We start from the raw sequence: 20,509 nt of genomic DNA on the forward strand, positions 1-20,509 counted from the left end.
CATTGAAGGCATTGCCAGGGCCGCTGCAAGAAAGGTAGGCTCTCTCTACCGTGCTAGAAAACTACTAACACCCGAAAGTATCCTGTACCTCTATAAGGCCACCATTCGCCCATGTATGGAGTATTGCTGCCACATCTGGGCTGGTGCATCTGCTACTAGTCTCTCGCTCCTTGACAAGGTTCAAAAGAGAGTCGCAAACCTGATAGGCCCTGAACTGGCATCTAAGCTTCAGCCTCTGTCCCATCGACGAAATGTTGCATCCCTCTGCCTTTTCTACAAGTATTTTAGTGGTGAATGCTCTGACTAACTGCAATCACTTGTGCCCCCACGACGCGAGCACCCTCGACAAACCCGACAGGCTACTAGATCCCACCCCCACACTGTAGAGGTCCCTAGATGTAAAAGATCTTTTTACTCCAATAGTTTCTTCCCCAGAACCGCAAGACTCTGGAATTCCATTCCAGGTCCCTGCTTCCCCAACAGTACTGACGTGCAGAAGTTCAAGTGTAACGTGAACCGACACCTTGCTGCCCAAATCCCTACATAGTACCCCAGTAGTTGTTGCCCCTGATAGTAGCCCCCTACACCAAAGTGGCAATTTGCCTTGTTTGGGGTGAAAATGTAATAAAAAAAAAAAAAATAAAAAAAAAAAAAAAAAATTATAACTTGGCAATGGATGTAAAAAAAAAAATCAGAAAAAATCTAGAAATGGAAAGAAAAAAAGACAAAAGAATTCATTATAAATTCTGATGTTTTTGATATCTCTAACTCGGACTACAAACAGGAAGCTGATCCTGAGAAGAATAATCCTTCTATAATATAAATCTTACTTGTCTGTTTAAATGTGTTATGTATGCATGTATGTATGTCTGCCTAAAACTTTCTACAGAAGCGATGGATTTTCACAAGATTAGTATCGTTTTGAAGCTCGACCCTTTGGACGACAAATATCGAAAAATTGGCTAAAAAATATTAATTCCTTCATCCTCAACTGGACAGTTTTCTACAAGGAGGAGTCACTTTTTATTCACCGATATTTTCGAAAGTCATCCCCTCTTTTCGATTGACTAGCCTTAATTTAAATCTTCATTACTTCGGTTTGGCAAAGATGTCACTTTTTTTCTTTTTTTTTTCACGTTCTTTTCTTCCTTCGCAGTACGGGTTCGAGTCTACCTGCCTACACTTTCTTTTTTTTTTTTTTTTTTTTTTTTTTTTTTTTGCTCAATACACACCTCCAAACACCCAGGCAACACTGGGCACCCAAGCTAGTTTTACATAAAAGAAAACAGTACTTGTTTAGTTTAATCAAGACGTTGAAAAATGAAAATATTGAAAAAAAAATTATATTGTACATACTTGTTATGGAATAAAGTTTTCATGCCAAAAAATCACATTAACTGTAAACTTAACTATTTTTGGTTTTCCCTGGTCTAGTTTTCATGTGCATCTCCATCTCATTGCTTTCACTAAGATAACCTCAATCATTTCTTCATTTCCTTCTCTCCTCTTTTTGTTTCTGCTGGAGTGATTTCGTTCTCAGATGCTTTTTCTTTTGACTCTATTTCTCCATTCCTTCTACTTAACTCTATCAATGGGATTCCGTCTGCTGATCTCCATTTTTGCTCACTCCCCTCTGGCGCTATTTTCAGGTGTGTCTATATGTTACCTGTGTTTCATTCTAGTTCTACTATTACACTCCTCTGGTTTGGCTAATGCAACCTGCCAAACTGGTCTTTCCCTTGTGATTATTTTAAGCATGTTTCATTCTCTTATCTCTTAATTTGAAGTCCATTGCATGAGCTTTGTCTTATATCTCAATTTCTATAATACAGTTTCCATCTTTGAGCGAATTTTCCCTGCCGCTGGTGATTCCTATACGATACTGAATCTTCCATGCTTAATCTAACTACTTTTGTTAACCTTTTGATCTTTCTTCAGCGTATTCTACTTAGAGCCTGTATGAACACCTTATATTGCTGTTCCATTAATATTTTATGGTGATCTTCTCCCCCATGGCTACAGCTTGGCCTTGGAATGTTGTCTCCTCCTGGTAGGACTATATCCAGCCCAAACATGTAAGAAAAAAACTTACTGCTTTCATTGATTGAAAACTTGTTGCTGCAGCCAGAGCCTTATTCAAAACAAACCCCAATTTTCGTTTTCCCTTTTCAGAGAGTTTTGCTAGTATATCTCCTAGGAACCTGTGAAAACTTTCTACCTTTGCATTACTTTATGGATGGTATGATGAGGTAGTTATTACATTCAGGCCATCTAAAGTATGACTCTTTACCACATTAACATTCTCAGGTCAATTATCATTCACAAACTCTAATAATGACCCATATCTTAGGAATATTTTATTAATCAGCAAAGGAGTTATTGTTTCGATAGTTTTATCTTTTATGACTGCCTCCACTCTGTAATAATGAAATAGTTCTGTTCAATGTGAAATGAATAAGTATGTTTTGTTGATTCTGACTACCGTTTAATTCTTCAATAGTATCATTTTATCTACTTGCCTTTGCCTCGTATCAAATGGTGTTTTCAAAATTGCATTAGCATCATAAAAAAACATAAAATTAAACTTCTTATACATTATGCATAATGCTTCAACAGTACTATCATGCACAATACACTGATCTTCAGTGAGTAGCCACCCTGATCAGCAGGTCTATCCCCTTGACTTTTTTTTATTTTGGTGAATATCAAATCTGTTGTGTTCTAAAATCCTTCATCTATTAAGTTAATGATGAATAAAATGGATATGTTTATTTTTATGAAAATTTGGAGAGTGCAAAGCTGCTGGGACACCCTGTATTTTATATAAATATATATAAAACATACCCTGTATTTTATTTATATATATATATATATATATATATATATATATATATACCATACTTTGGGGTAATTGCTCCAAATCCGGCAGTAATTGCGGCAACTAAAAATAAAAGTGCTATTTATATGCATGGTTATCAAAAGAGTTTTAGCTAGTTGGTGCAATTACCCTGGACTTGACACAATTACCCCAAAGTATGGTATATATAATTTTTTTTTTTTTTTTTTTATTATTGTCACGAATAAGTTCAATAAAAATGCTTTAACACTTTCAGGGTATATATATCAGTAGTCTTTTTTTTTTTTTTTCTTTCATAATATTTTGTCTCATCAGTTGATATGTGTGTGTTGAATTGATATTTTATTAATCTGCAATAAAGCGAGTGATATATATATATATATATACACAGTTCTGAAATATATCAAGACCTGGAAAAATTAAAACTTTTGAGAATATTAGAATTGGAAAAATTTGGGTCTAATTTCCAATTTCAAAGGAGATTCTTTTAATATTTTTAAAACTTAATTTTTCATTGCTGGTACTAATGATAAAAATTTATTGTTTTTAAACTATCAAAACTAAAATCTATAGATTATAATAACATTAAAATACGATGTAAATTTATTATTACTTGTATATAACACACACACACACACAGTTGCTATATTTTGGAAGTATAATGGGGTATGATCCCACAGTCGGACGATTCTATTTATAAACGATGCTGCTAGGAACTGACAAATCGAATTAATTCGCATTCTACTACCAACCAATCAGAAACCAGAATTGCTCCATAAATATTAAACCTTTTCTGTACCAATTTCACATGTTTTTTTCCATCTCGATATGGTAAGAATATTTTGCTCTGTGGAACTGTCTGCTGCAAACAAGTCACCTCTCAAGACTTGTTTAGAACAACGAGCCATCTGAAACTGTTCTGAAACTAAACATGGCTTACACTTCTAGACACACACATGCACAAACTTTGCACAAATTCGCTTGGTAACTTTTAAAAGAATTTAGGTGATCTTCAATATTCCAAAAAATGCACCTACATGGGGTGGGGAAATAATCCAATGGAACTGTCGTGGTTTGAAAGCAAATATGAATGAACTACAACTATTAATAACACAGAAACAACCTACAATAATCTGCCTTCAAGAAACCTTTCTGTAACACGACAGCATCAACATCAAGAACCTCCAATCCTTCAACTACTCATAATTCTGGAGGCAGTGCCTCAGGGGGTGTGTTGATTCTGATCCAAAACGACACACCCCACAGTAAAGTAAATATCACTACAAATATCCAAGCAATTGCCATCAAGGCCACTCTGCACAAAACTATAACAGTATGCTCTACATATATCCCACCAAACGAAGATATAGACAAAGACGAATTGAAAAAAACTAATCGATCAACTGCCCAAACCCTTCATCCTGTTAGATGACTTTAATAGCCACAATATACTATGGGGATGTAAGGACATTAACAAAAAAAAAAAAAGCAGAACAATAGAAGAAATGATTAACAAAAACAATATATGCTTACTTAACAACGGTTCACCCACATACATCAGTCCAGCTAATGGAAATTACTCCGCCATTGATATAAGTATGTGTGACCCCAAAATATATTTGGATTTCTGTTGGAGTGTGTATGATGACACCTGTGGCAGCGACCACTTCCCAATTCTAATTGAAACCCCCGAACCCAGTAGTCAAAAACATCCATAATCGAACCTAAACAAGGGCAACTGGCAAATATTCAAGGAAAAAATGCAAAACTAAATTGAACCACATCAAAACTATCCATGACAGTAGAATCTTTTACCAAAACACTGATAGAAATAGCAAATGAGTGCATCCCAAAAACACAACAACCAAAAAACACAACAAACCCTGGTTCAACACTAAATGTCAACAAGCTATCAAGTTACGGAAAGCTGCCCTAAAAAAATTCCAGAAACAACCTACTACTCCAAATCTTATAGAATACAAGCAAAACAGAGCTAAAGCCCATAGTTATAAGAACAGAAAAAAAAAAAAAAGAATGCTGCCAAAATTACGTCAGCAAACTGAATTGCTCCACTGAACCAAGAGTAATATGGGAAATAATGGAGAGAATAGTCAACGACAGACTAGTGTGGTACTTAGAATTCAACATTATCTCTAACCTACAGTGCAGCTGCCATAATAAAAGAAGTACAATCGATCACCTGATTCGCCTAGAAACAGCTGTAAGAGAAGCATTTATAAGGAACGAACACCTCTCGGTAATCTTTTTTGACTTGGAGAAAGCATACGACTCTATCTGGAAATTTGGAATAATGAGAGATCTTAACAACCTCAATCTTAAAGGCAGACAACCACAATTTATAAAGGGTTTTCTATCAGATCGCAAATTTCAAGTATGCATTCGATCAACCTATTCAGATACCAACATCCAAGAAGAGGGAGTACTAAAGGGAGTATTCTATCTGTAACCTTGTTTAGCATTAAAATAAACAACATAACAAAGTGCCTAACTCCCAGTGTTGACGGATCTTTATATGTGGATGACCTGATATATTGCAGGTCAAAATATATACCATAGAACGCAAGCTCGAACAATGCCTAAATAGATTAAAAACGTGGTCAATAGAAAATGGATTTAAATTCTCTGAAACAAAAACCAAATATGTACACTTCTGCCAAATGAGGAAACTCCATAACGACCCTTGTTTGAAACTTGAAAATACAGAAATTCCCATTGTAGATGAATATAAATTCCTAGGTTTGACATTTGATAAAAAACTGACATTCATCCCCCACCTGAGGAACCTGAAAACAAACTGCAATAAAAGACTGCAACTGCTGCGTGTTATAGCCCACACAGAATAGGGTGCAGATCAAAAAACACTTCTGAAATGATACAGGTCATTGATCAGGTCAAAACTTGACTATGGATGTTTCATTTATCGGTCGACCAGAAGAACTTAAAGACACTAGACCCGATGTACCACGGAGGGCTGAGACTGGTAGTGGGAGCCTTCAGAACGTCCCAGTGGAAAGTCTACATGTAGAGGCCAATGAGATACCAGCAGATATAAGGAGCCATAAATTAGCTACCCAATGCTATACTAAACTAAAACCATGTCCAAACAACCCTGCATACAATGACACATTCCATCCAAGACACAGTGAACTATTCAAAGCAAAAGAAAAAGCTATAAAACCCTTCAGTTTATGAATGAAAACGATATTACAAGAATCAGAGATAACAAACCATCATACACTGTGTGTGAAATCCCACCTTGGATTCTCAAAAAAAAACAAAATGATCTTTGAACTAAGTAAACTCCCCAAAGCAAAACCCCATCCTAACACGTACCAGGAAAAATAAAACAACATACTTCTAGATAACCCCGATCATCTGCACATCTACACAGATGGCTCTAAGGACCACAACAGGACAGCATGCGCAGCTGTTCTGAATGGAACAACTCACCAGAAGGTACTACCAACTAAAAGCTCCATTTTCACCGCAGAAGTTTGTGCTATCAACCTTGCTCTCAACATTCTAACAAAAAACACAAGTTTATAATTTTCTCGGATTCGCTCTGTTCTATCATCATTGAACAATATAAAGATCGAGAAACCACTAATCACCAAACTATTGAATAGACTAAACTCTATGACTACCCACAAAGAGGTAATCATGTGCTGGATTCCAAGCCATATCGGAGTGAAAAGTAACAAAAGAGCAGACTTAGCAGCCAAATCAGCTTTAAACCGAGACCCTCTGGTACTACGAGATCAGGCTGTCTAGTGGCTTCCTGAGACGAAATGCACCTACATTAAACTTCTGTTTTTGTTTTCTATTCTCTTTTGTAAAACTTAATTATGTTCTGAAAAAACAAAAACAATAGTTCCATTCCCCTTTCCTCTTCCCCTCCCTTTCTTTCTTTATTTTTTTTTCCCCCTACTTTCCAACCCCATCGGTGGGGCATTAGAATACACTGACTGTCCCCCTGCAGAGAGTAAAAGCCTCTCAAAGGGGCCACCTGTTGGCCATGGGTGGCGACCCGTAATGACTCGGAAAAGGATCCTGGTGACTGAGCAACTGATATCTAGGGAAATTAAAAATATCAGTTGCAACACTCCACTTTAGCATTGTACAAGGCTAGATGGGCGATCGGAGGGGGCCGATCCGATCAATCGGCTAGTTATGTCAAGCCCTAACACATCTACTTTTCTATCAATTTCCTCTAAACCATAACAAATACAGTTCTACCCCGTACCACTATAAACTATATACATATTTTCCCCTCTTTTCCATGTGTTAAAAGGCTGTGGCTAGGATCAAATGTGCCAAATGATTAAAGTCATGACATGGCTGTATAGTGCCCGAAGTTACCACAAATGACTTGGATTGTGTAACTAAAGAATTATGGGTGATCATGGCTCCCATTTGGGACATGTATATTGTTTATGTAGCCCTGGTATGACAAGGCGAATGGGTTTCCCCTTTAACATGCCCCAATATTGGACTCCGAGGTGGGTGGGGAGCATAAACAATGAATTAAAATAAATTAATAAATATATATATATATATATATATATATATATATATATATATGGCCAAGTATAAAAACTCCAAGTGCCAACACGTCGACTCAGATAGTTCAGATAATGAACTACATCAAACATCCTCCAAATTTATTGTATTGAAATCCACCGAAGAAAGCAAAATAACTGACTTATCATCGTTTATTATCCATAAAATTATATCGGCATATATTACCCCCAAAAATGTAAAAACTTTTAAAAATAAAACTGGTGGGAGTGGAAAGACAAAAACTTTTCTCCTCTGAATGAAAACTTTCCACAACATAAATATCAAAACTTATCCACACAAGAATCTGAATACATCCAAAGGTGTAGTAAAATCGAAAGACCTCTCAATGTGCACTACTGAAGAAATAACAAAAGAACTTAAAAACCAAGGAGTAATAAACGTTAAAAGAATTACAATAAAAAAGAGAATCAGACTATACATATGAACACTTACATTATGCAGTTCGATAGACCCACTATCCCAAAAGAAATCAAAATTGGGTTCAACGTTGAAAAAATTGAACTGTTATACCAAACCCACTTCGGTGCTTTAAATGCCAGTTTGGGCACCATGAGGATGCATGCAGGGGACGAGCAGTGTGCAGCAGATGTGGCAAGAAATGTCCAGACCACACTGCCAATGACTGCAATCTTGATTGCAAATGTGCAAATTGTGGAGAAAACCATCCTGCTTATGCTAGAGCATGCAGAATCTGGAAGAAAGAAAAGGAAGTAGTGTCAATAAAACATACCAAAAACATCTCCTTCCTCGAAGCCAGGAAAATAGTAGATAGATACATGAAGGAAAAGATGTACTCTCATATCATCAACATCACTAACCAAGACTCAAAATACGAAATACTAATAAACAAATTGTTACAATTGGGACCAAATGACTGGTCCAAATTTATAAATGAAATCAAACCAAACATATCAAAAATTAATCATCCCATTAAATCACATGTTACCAATAAAGCAAATTCTCAGCCAAAATCAGAACATCCAAGAAAACAAAGTCGATCAAAAGAAAGACTACAAAAATCACCAGTACATCGTGCAGATGCTGAAAAAGATGAAACTAAGGAAAAACAAAATCAGTTTAAAGAAAGACCACACAGGTCACCAATACGTCTTTCTTGTGGTGAAAAAAAAAAACACTTGAAAAACAAACAAGATACATCTACCAAAAAACAAAATAATATAAAGAAATTACCACAAACAGAAGTCACTACTACTACAAATAGATTTACTGAATTAGAAGATATGGAAACTGAAGTTATTCCTCAAACGAAAAAAAAATCCTCATGAATTACAAGATAATCCAATGGAATTGCTGTGGATTGAAGGCAAATTACAATGAAATTTTATTGTTGCAAACCAAATTTAATCCTTTGGTTATTTGTCTACAAGAAACCTTCCTTAAGAATGAGGACAATTTGAATATAAAACACTATCAACAATATAACTACATTCATAATACAGGACTTAGAGCCTCTGGTGGTGTATCAGTATTCATTAAAAATAACATGCCCCAGAGCCAAATTGAATTAAAAAACAAATTTGCAAGCGGTTGCCATAAGAGCAACTCTACACAAACCGATAAGCATTTGTTCTTTATACATACCTCCACATGAACAAATAGATGAAAATGAATTGGAGAACTTAATAGCACAAATACCCAAACCCTTTATTTTCCTAGAGGACTTAAATAGTCACAACACCTTATGGGGATGCAAGGAAACAGATAGAAAGGGAAAGAAAATTGAAAATCTAATAAATAAAAATAATCTATGCTTGTTCAACCAAAAAGAAGCTACTCCCATCAATCCAACAAATGGAACGCTAAAATAACTGGATAAAACATCGAATACTATTCCCAATATAACTGGATTCGGCGTTAAATAACTCACAAAGGGTTGATATGCCGTTAAACAAAACCAAAAAAAAAAAACCTGAACCCCTCAATATTCCTTACACAGACTTAAAATACAAAATCGATAAACTGTTCTATGCAAAATGGCAACAGCGCTGGAATAATAACACAAATAGCAAGCTCTTCAGATTAAACCACGACCACCGGTAGCCACGATTAAACCCACCTTAGGAGAATGGGGACCATCCCCACAAAAATCAAGAAAAGAACAAGTGGTTATAGCCAGAACACACATTGGCCACACAAACCTTACTCACTCCTCCTACATACTCAGGCAAGAGCAACCACCACAATGCCTAACATGCCGGAAGACCTACGCAATAAAAAATATCTTTGTGGAATGTGGAGCCTACGCTACCACGAGAAATCGTTACCTAAAAACCAACAATATGAAAGACATTTTTAAAAACACCTGCACAGACAACATTCTCTCATTTCTGAGAGATACAACTATACCAAAAAATATAACATCAAGACCTTACAAAAAAAAAAAACTTTCAACTAAAGCAGATAAAACTTATTCTCCCCCCCCCCCAAAAAAAGTACTAAATAAACAATATGGAAAAAAATGAACCAAAACGATCGTCAGCATTAAATGACCCAATGAAGGTCGATATGCTGGTTAAATAAACAAACCAACCAACCAACTAAAAAATGTTCAAAAATAAAATAAAACACTTTTGACTGGAAAAAACTGCCGTCAAACAGGATTGATAATTAACTTAAAATTCAAATATAGTGTTTTTTTTTTTTGTTTTTTTTTAAATTCCTTTATATTGTGCTGTTGGCCTTTATTAATTTATAGTTATTATTTTGTTGTGATTTTTTTTTTCTTTTTTTTTTTTTTCTCTCGGTCATTCAGGCAGCATCAGCAAATCTTACAAGAGGTTTGAAAATAAAAACGAAAACTTTAGACATTTTCGAAGGTTTAGTCGAATTTGAACTTTCTTCTCTGATTTAAATTTTCCATGTCTGGTTGTAAAATTAAATGTCTATATAAAAGGTAGGTGGGATGGAAATAAGAAGGCAATATTGATTTTATTGCCTTCTATCTACACTCGCCCAACCACCCACCCACCCACCCACTGTATATATATATATATATATATATATATATATATATATATATAACTATTAATAAAAATGATTCTTGGTTTATTGTTAATTCATTTGTTACATCACTCTTCCACTGACAATACCTATGAAAGACAAGTGCAGATTTTCCAACATAAAAATGTAAGTGTGCAAGGCACAACAACTGTTTGTACTGATTCACTATTCATATGATATTTAGGCACACCATTTGAGCAACATGGGATTCGTATGTCAAGAATCACAAAAAGCAACCAATTTTAATTTAGATGGACTTCCATGCTGTTTTTCTACTGTTAAAAATATTAGTAAAAGTTAAACAAGCCCTTTTTTTCCCCTCTCGCTGACGGGTAAGGATTTAGGCGAATTAAATAATTTGCTGATGTATTTACTTTTTTTTTTTTAAAAAGGAACAAGTATTAACATGTTTTTCTCATTTTATGTTTGACATTTTTTTAATGTTTTCTGTAAGTTTAAAAAAAACAAGAGAAAACGTATTTTTTGCAAAAATTTTTAGTTGAAAAAAAAAAAAAAAGCAGGAGTCATTGTCGTGCCTAAATTTGTCGTGCCTAAATTTGTCACACTTTAATTTGTCACACTTTAATTTGTCTTGCCCAAGTTTGTCTTGCCCAAGTTTGTCTTGCCTTAATATCACATGAATAGAGAATCAGCATTGTCATATCTTGTACATTATTTGTGCCTTAAATTTGTCGTACAGGGTGCAACAATAAAATTATCGCCCTAGAAAAGACATGATTCCATTTCCTTTTGATGAAAACCATTTTTGCAAACCATCTGCTTGTGTACAAACACCAAGAGCGATAGGAGCCTTCTATCATGTCTGAAAATGACACAATGTTCAACGAGCAAGATTGGAGATGAGCTGCTGTACAACTCATCTTCTCTACCAATCTACGTTATGACAACAGGACCATAATCAGCAAACTCAAAGTGCATCACTGAATTGTCACAAATAACAGGGACGTGCCCAGGGTGATGAAAACAAAGTTTTTGGCCATGGTTATGGTCTTTGGTGTGGTTTCAAGTGAGGGTCATATCATGCAACCTCACACCTTTTGAAGTTGGCTTGAAAGAGTGTGGCGATCCCCTGGTGCAATCTGGTGGCTGCTGGCAAACCCTGGGTGTAGCAGCAAGACTGTGCCGGCCCACAAGTCTTCAAAAGAAGTGCTACGACTTTGTACCCTTCTCTCACTGCCCCTCTCCTCCCCTGGCCTGAACCCGTTGCACTATTTCGTTTGGTCATATGTCGAGAACATCACCAACTTGACCTCCCACAACAACAAAGCCAGCCTGATTGCTGCTATCCACCAAGTATTTGCTGAGCTCCTGCCAGCACATGTGGAAAAGGCATGCTTCCAATTCTGGACCAGTATCAAGGTGGTGATTGAGGCTGAAGGTGGCTACATTGAATAGATGTCAGCTCTACTACATAATCAATTTACCTGAATTGATTTTTTTCGATAAAAGTTTTAAAATAAAGCTGTATTGTTGTTTTCTTTAGGGCGACAATTTTATCGTTCCACGCTGTACATAAATAATAAAACCACGTTTTTAACAATGGTTGAGAAAGGTTTATTTGTGGGTGTATATATGTATATAATTTTTTTTTTCTTTTTTAATAACAGACATGAGCACCAAAATAAATCTTATGAAGAAGAAAATCACTCTTATCAGAACATGGATGTGACAATAAAAAAGGTAATTTTTTCTTTTTCCTTGTTTTGTTTTCTTGATCTTTTTGAGTTTACTCAGATTTGTTCCTCCTAAATTTATTTTTTGTCTAAACTTATGTAACCTTTATCTAAAATATAAATCTCCCACGTCTCTTTAAATGTATGTTTGTATGTCTCACAAAACTTTCTACAGAGGCGATGGATTTTCATGATCGGTATCATTTTGAAGCTCGTCCCTTTGGATGACAAATATCGAAAATTTGCCCCAAAACATTAATTCCTTCACCCTCAACTGGCTATTTTTCTACAGGGAGGGGTCGCTTTTCTCGCCGATATTTTCAAAAGTCATTGCCTCTTTTCGATTATCTAGCCTTACTTGTTACTTCCGGTTTGGTGATGATTGCAGCAGCTAATGCGTCACTTTTTTTTTTTTTTTTTTCACTTTCTTTTCCTCCTTTGTGGTACAGGTTCAAACCTGCCTACCTACTACCACTTTTTTGCTCAACCAATACCCTTATGCACACCTCCACTTTCTTTTCCATCTTTGCGTCATGGGTTCAAACCTGCCTGCCTACTACAACTTTTTTTTTTTTTTTCTGCTCAACATACACCTCCAAACACCCGGACAACGGCAGGCACCCAGGCTAGTACTATATAAATAAGAGTTTAAATTGTAAATAAATTTTGTTTTAATCATTCTAAAGCCAATGACACATTGACAAGATTATTAAAGTGATGTATTAGTAACAATCACTTTATGAAGGCCATCTTATGGTGACTTGCTTCCTAAATGATCGACAGTTAACTCTCTTTTAAGCAGTATCTTTCAAGTGAACTTTGAAGAGGGATAAATAAAAACTGAAGCTAACAGCTATTTGGATGGCCCCTATGAAAGCATATAGTGTATATATTATGTGGCCTATCGATGCAACTTTTAAAGAACAAAGGAGATCTGCAGGATTAGGGATCTTTAAAGCTAACTCCATACCGATCAAATAATTAATATGAAATTATCATAATCAGCTTACAGACTACCTGCTAGTTGGATGTATCACTTTAAGTATTTCTAGTGCTACCAGACCAAGTTGTCTGAAGATACTGGCTTCCTGACCTAAAATGCACCAAACATGTTTTTTTTTATTTTCCTTTTTCTTTGTAAAACTCAATCATGTTCTGCAAAGTAAAAAAAAAAAAAATTTTCATCTACAAAACAACCAAATCAAATATGATTAAATATTTGAAGATATAAAGAACTTGAAGCATAAAAACTTTTGAAAAAGTTACTGAATTCGGCATTAACCCTTTATGACCGGAATGATGATGTAGATGATTAAGAAAATATTTATTGTTAATTTTAGATTGCGGTATACTGAATGCAAGCAATAGACAGTTGCAATCTGAAGGTATTTGGCATCTACCCAGATACGGAACTAATACGTACAAGGCGTGTTTGAATCCATTCCCTCTTTATGCCATTATATTAATTTATTTAAGACTAAACAAATTAGTTCAACCAGGTTATAAAGGGTTAAATAACCTGAAAATAGTTGATATAACTAGTAAACCAAAATAACCAATCTAAATAACGAATAAGTACGTGAATATAAAAAACTTTAAGCATAACATTTTTTACCAAAATTACTGGATTCAGCATTAAATAATCCGAAAATGGCTGATATGCAGTAATAAAAAAACAAAAAACAAAAAAAAAAACCCACTAAACCAAACCACCACTAGTGCTAGAATCATGAAACTAGTTTGAAACTGTTGGAAAACCATTTACACTATGACTCCAATGGGATTGTTATTATTTAATTACACAGAAATAATAGCCAACATCTCAATCAAATTAATGCGACTCCCAAATCACTGAAGGTTTTCTCATGTTTTTTTCTTTCTCCTTTTTCAGCTACACTAAACTGCAAATTTTCAGACATGATAATTTCATTCATATTATTTGAATTTTTCAGACTACTGTTCTCATCTTGAGTGTTATTTTCATGACGTTTCTGTCGATGTAACCTTTGGTTCGTTCAGGAGTATCTTGTCAAACTCGGGGCATTCTGCATAGAATTTTGAATGGAACCCTTTATTTAATCTACTGCGTAGTAAGCATGATTTTGTTCCATCAGCCATGACTAGGCAGAAGTCCTTTAACCGCTACACCATGGGTTATTGTGCAAGGATCTTTGGCATAGTGGTCAAAATTCAATTGTAAAAGTTACTCTGTTGAAGGTTCAATCTTCGGTGCAGGTGGCACTCAAAAATACAAATAATGAATTACTTTGAACATCTACCCAGTCATGACTGATTCTACCTCCTTGGATTATATAAAGGGTTTCATTCAAAATTCCATGCCGATAGATTTCTGAGTTTGACAGAAAGATTCTCAAGTTTGACAAGATACACCTCGGGAAGATCAGAGGTTACATCGAATGAAACGTCGTGAAAATAACACTTAAGATGAGAAAAGTAGTCCGAAGAATCCAAATAATGCGAATAATCAACCCTCCTCTCAAATTCAGAAACATGATCTCGACTAATTCTTAAGGTGAATTATCTTATTAACCCTGACGGTATTCCAATTATAGTACTCAAAAAAACTTCAACCAGAACTAGCGCCCATACTTACAAAACTGTTTAAACGTTGTCTTAAGGAGAATTGCTTCCCATCACCCTGGAAAATCTCATCAGTATGCCCTGTATTTAAGAATTCAGGTGATCACTCATCTCCCTCTCAGTACAGGCCAATAAGTCTTCTGTGCATCATGAGTAAGTTACTGGAATCTGTTAAATAGAGAAGTAATCAACCATCTCAGCAAAAATAACCTTCTTAGTGACACGCAATATGGTTTCCGTTCTGCTAGATCTACAACAGATATGCTTACAGTTATATCTCGTAGGATTAGCGAATCTCTTGGCAGAGGCTACCTTTCTAGGGCAATTGCTCTTGACATATCAAAGGCCTTTGATAGAGTATGGCATAAAGGTTTACTTCACAAGATCTCCAGCTACGGTATAGCTGGAAATGTCTTCTCAATTATTAAATTATTTCTCTCTAATAGGTTTATAAGATTAGTAGTTGATGGGCAGAAATCAGGAGCTCACAGTATTAATGCTGAAGTACATCAAGGGTCCATCTTGAGCCCAACACTCTCCCTGATCTACATTAATGATCTTCCAAATCACAACCTTACATCATTCGTAGACATTTATGCTGATGACACTACTATCTATGGTAGCACATCTAAAACCATAAATGACCAAGTTCTCTCCGATTCTCTCTCCTTTGATCTTGAGCAAGTGGTACAATGGGGAAAGAGGTGGCTTGTTACTTTTAATGCATCTAAAACCAAGCTTTTATCTTTACATCATCAACGCTCTGATCCCCATCTGGCATCAATTGAAATGAATGGCTCTCGTCTTGAGGAGGCCTCATGTTTTGACAAGCTTCTGGGATTGACCTTTACTCCTAATCTGAAATGGAACACATACATTAAATCCGTTGCCAAGGCTGCTGGAAAAATAGTGGAATCCTTCTATCGATCCAGTAGATATCTCACTGCTGCTATCTATATAAGAGCCAGATACGTCCAAGGATGGAGTACTGTTGCCACATCTGGGCAGGAGCTGCTAGAAAGGATTTATCCTGCCTTGATAGAGTTCAAAATACACTTTGTAGCCTCGTTGGGATGTCCTTTTCTCTTCCCTGTAATCTTTCTCCCAGAAGAGATGTTGCGGAGTTCGTCTCTGCTTTATCGCTATTTTCATGGCAAGTGCTTGACTGAGCTCCAATCTGTAGTCCCCCCTTGCCAAACTTTCACAAGAAACACCCGTCTAGCAGAAAACACTATCACTAATTTCCCCCACTCTTTATCTGTGCCTAAACCTAGATTCCATGAGCAAAGCTTCTTTCTTAGAACTGCACGCCTATGGAATTGTCTTCCATTCAGTATGGTTGTCTTCAGGTCTAACATAAACAAGTTTTTGATTAGCCGTTCCATATAAGTTAACAAATTTACTGAATTTCCATCACTAATGATTACTTTATTGTCCAATTGTCTACTGTACACTCTTTAACCATTATCTTCGAGTGGTTTCTTTGCCTTGATAAGTGGTGATGCCTTTGTAAAAAAAAAAAAAAAAAAAAAAAAATGAAATGTGTTTGTATGTCAGACTAAAAGTCAAAAACGATAAAACAACAACTGACAAAGTTGTTATTGCCCTGGATAAATAATATCTAAAATTAAGAAATTATTCATTCTTTGGGGGTTAACTAAGCTAGTTTCCATAAGGGTGAATCGGTTTTTTAGTCTTATGTACTAATTTGTAAAGAAGATGCAGACTCATATATGTTAAATATAGGGGAGTTGTGTGTGTGTGTGTGTCCAGCTAGTGAGGAATGGGCTGGGAGGAAAAGAAAGGGAAGATTGGAGAGTTAGTGTAAAACAAGGGAAGAGAAAGGGAGAAAGACAGAAGGATGAATAGCGCTAGAAGGTTTAATAGAAATATGTTAATCTTTTCATCCAAGCAACACTGGATAGCCATGCTAGTTTGGTTATATTTGCCAAAAAGCTGCAGAAAATGTTGACTAAATGAATAAATATTTGAAAATATAAGTAACTTTAAGCATAAAATCTTTTTCCCAAATTACTGGATTTGGTATTAAATAACCTGAAAAGGGTTGAAATGCCCTTAAAAAAAAACAAAAAAAAAAAACAACCATGATGTGGAACAGTTAAGGTAGCAGGCTTAGTTTAGAAAAGGAAAACGTGGAAGGAGATAATAAAAATGTAATTTAGAGAAAGAGGGATAAAGACCTGGCTAAAGTTAGGTTAGTTTAGAAGTCAATTTCTTAAAGCTGTCTAATATATGCTAGCATGTAAAATGGACCTTAAAATTATGATGATGTTTTTCTTTTACCCAACAGATTAGCCAACTTCAAATTGATGAAATCTTAAATTTGATTGGGACTTTCGACCAATATCAGAGAGTCATCTACTGCCTGCTTTGTTTTGTTATATTCCGAGGTGTCTTCCCGGTCCTCGGCATTATACTAATTGGCAGAGACCCTGGCCATGTTTGTAATGCCACTTTTCACGATGACAACTCAACAACAACTTTTGTTCAGGAAACAGATCCTCAGTGTTACATGCATGGCATTCACAATAGCAAAAATGTAACTGTTCCCTGCCCAGGACCATGGAATTATAACAAATCGTTTACCTCCATTGTCACAGAAGTAAGCATGCATTTTTTTATTTTATTTTATTTTTTTTTATTCAGAAAATACTTTTTTATTTTTTTTTACTAAGGGAGTTACAAACTTATTTATTATGAAAGGAGTTGTTTGAAGACTATGTCAATGTAATTTGTGGGAAAGACCATGGACATGAGTTAGTGTATAAAAGAATAATGACTATTAGAAGGAATTTTTAATAATTTTCAATTACATTATGTTTATTTACCAACATAATGTGTCATACAGGATGGTATTGATGTCCCTAATTTTAGAGAGTAGAATCTCTTCCTCAAGAGAGAAAATAAAACGTCTGTGATTACTCTCGAAAATTAGGGATATCAACATCTACCAACCTATACAAAACATTGTTGGTAAATAAACATAATATAATTGAAAATTATTGAAAATTCATTCTAATATTGTCATTATTTTAATATACTAACTTGTATCTATGGTGTTTTCCACGAACCACATTGATATAGCCTTTAAACACAACACCTTTCATACTATGACAATGATTTGAGCAAACTACAACATTCTTATGTTTTTATTATTATTTTTTTTTTTTTCTTAAGAGGTTCCTGAAAAAACTTGATCCTCCAATTTATAAACTCTAAAACATTTAACAAATTTTTTTAACTAAAGACATAAAGATGTATATATTTTATATCTCATATATATATAATATCTATATATAATATCATATATATATATATCTATATATAATATCATATATATATATATCTATATATAATATCATATATATATATATCTATATATAATATCATATATATATATATCTATATATAATATCATATATATAATATCTATATATAATATCATATATATATATCTATATATAATATCATATATATAATCTATATATAATATCATATATTATATAATATCTCATAATATCTATATATAATATCATATATTATATAATATCTCATGAGGGTCATATGAGTCAATTTATTGTCACTAGGGCCGCACACAACTAATTAAAGTCCTTTTAATAAATTATTATTCAAAGTATAAAGAAACTTTCTGAATAAAGAGCACAGTTTTTAATTAATGACGCACATTTGTTCAGTTTAAATTATAAAAACTGCACTATTAGCCATTAAATAACAAAATTACAGACCACAACTGCACTTGCAAAGGGCCATATGTAGCACATGAACCATATGTTTGACATGCCTCCCCTATTGGAAACTTCATAGATTGAAGACATTTCATAACTTAAGTCGTGTAATATATTTTTCCAAAGTTTCTTAGCATAGTAGCATTTTCAACTGATTGATCTTTTGCACTTAAAGAATCCCACAATGTGCATCTCGTTATTTTATTCTGAACGACCCATCAAGGGACTAACCCTAACTGTAACCCGTCAAGAGAAGAGCATAAGTTATAAATTATCCAGATAAAAGTCTATCGACTTTGTTCTTGCTTAACATTGTTATGATCAGCCATGTTGTGTTTGTCTAGTTTGATATTATGAACATTACAATTGTAAAAAAAAAAAAAAAAAAAAAAATGCGATGTTTAAAGTTCCTGTTTCCATTGCCATAATGTATGGAGAAAAACTTGAAGTTTTTTACTTCAAGAGACTCAAGGCCAACATTCTGGAGATCACCATGAGAATTCATTTGACATGTTTGTTAGCTAATAAGAATGAAGCTGATTGGTTGGGAAAGTTGATAGGATGAAGCTGATTGGTTGGGAAAGTTGATAGGATGAAGCTGATTGGTTGGGAAAGTTGATAGGATGAATAATATTTGTATATATTTAATACAAACCCATGTTTAAAAAAGGATAGATTGAATTGATATCAATTGTGATATGTGAGAGGAAGTGTTCTATTTGTAATGTTATGTGACACTAATAAACTGTAATGTTCTGTGACACTAACAAACTAATGTTCTGTGGGCAATTCTAACACACTGGATGATCTATTTTTGCTTTTTGACAGAAAACAACTCTAGTCTCATTGACACATTGTAGGTAGTCAGCTCTATGGGTAATGGCAGTGCTAGTTATTATGGTGAAGATATAGTTGTAGAAGTTTCTGTGTTCCTCTTTCCTTTGATTATGTAATAGGATAATAATAATAATAAACAGGAGCATAAGAGATTACATACCTCATCTGACAATATAAAAATGGGCCAAAGTCTCATCTCGTTTTTACTTCTCCATACTGTGTGAAAAAATTATGCTATGGAAACATTGATAACTCAAGAACTTTTCTGATTAAGCTGAAATTTTGCATTGTCTATTATTAAAGAGCATCAAATTTTGGATTATCAAATTTTGCATAGTCTGTTATCAAAGAGCATCAGAATTCTCCATTCAATCAGAATTTCGTCTATGACATAACTTTTCATTATCAATATCAAAAGAAATGTGGGACTTCATTGTCTACAATATGCATCAAGTAGTGAATCTCTATAATGAACAAAACCAGGGTTATTACTAAAAGTATGACATTTACCTTTTCTTTGACCTTGACCTTTGACTTAAATATCCCAAAACATAAGTTATAAGTTGGATCATGATATTTTGACCAAGTTTGGTGATGATTGGTCAAGCAATGTGAACACTAGGCAATATGCAATCGTTCAAACATTGTGGGGAAACCAACAAACTTTTTTTTTTATTACATTTTCACCCCAAACAAGGCACATTGCCACTTTGGTGTAGGAGGCTACTATCAGGGGCAGCAACCGCTGGGGCACTATGTTGGGATTTGGGCAGCAAGATGTCGGTTCACGTTACACTTGAACATCTGCATGTCAGTACAGTTCGGGAAGCAGGGACCTGGAATGGAATTCCAGAGTCTAGCGGTTCTGGGAAAGAAACTACTGGAGTAGAAAGATCTTTTACATCTAGAGATCTCTACTGTGTGGGGGTGGGATTTAGCTGCCTATCGGGTTTGTCGAGGGTGTCTACGTCGTGGGGGCACAAGTGTCTGCAGTTCGTCAGAGCATTCACCATTAAAATACTTGTAGAACAGGCAGAGGGATGCAACATTTCGTCGATGGGACAGAGGCTGAAGCTTAGATACCAGTTAAGGGCCTATCAGATTGACGACTCTTTTGAACCTTGTCTAGG

General features: G+C 34.9%; 1 protein-coding gene across 4 annotated transcripts in view; it reads left to right on the forward strand.

The window, feature by feature from the left end:
* Positions 1-20,509, forward strand: part of LOC145284817 (organic cation transporter protein-like) — a 101,183-nt gene that overhangs the window by 39,509 nt on the left and 41,165 nt on the right. For 3 of the 4 annotated variants that reach the window (XM_080133780.1, XM_080133781.1, XM_080133782.1), the window contains exons 2-3: positions 12,109-12,181; positions 17,087-17,398. In XM_080133780.1, coding sequence (XP_079989906.1) covers positions 12,109-12,181; positions 17,087-17,398 — 385 coding nt within the window. Of the gene's footprint in view, positions 1-10,548; positions 10,607-12,108; positions 12,182-17,086; positions 17,399-20,509 lie in introns of those variants that run through there. The other variant, XM_080133779.1, reaches the window with a different exon arrangement.

Source organism: Euprymna scolopes, chromosome 9, assembly GCF_053919585.1.
Source record: "Euprymna scolopes isolate OS-2025 chromosome 9, ASM5391958v1, whole genome shotgun sequence".
Classification (NCBI taxonomy): domain Eukaryota; kingdom Metazoa; phylum Mollusca; class Cephalopoda; order Sepiida; family Sepiolidae; genus Euprymna; species Euprymna scolopes.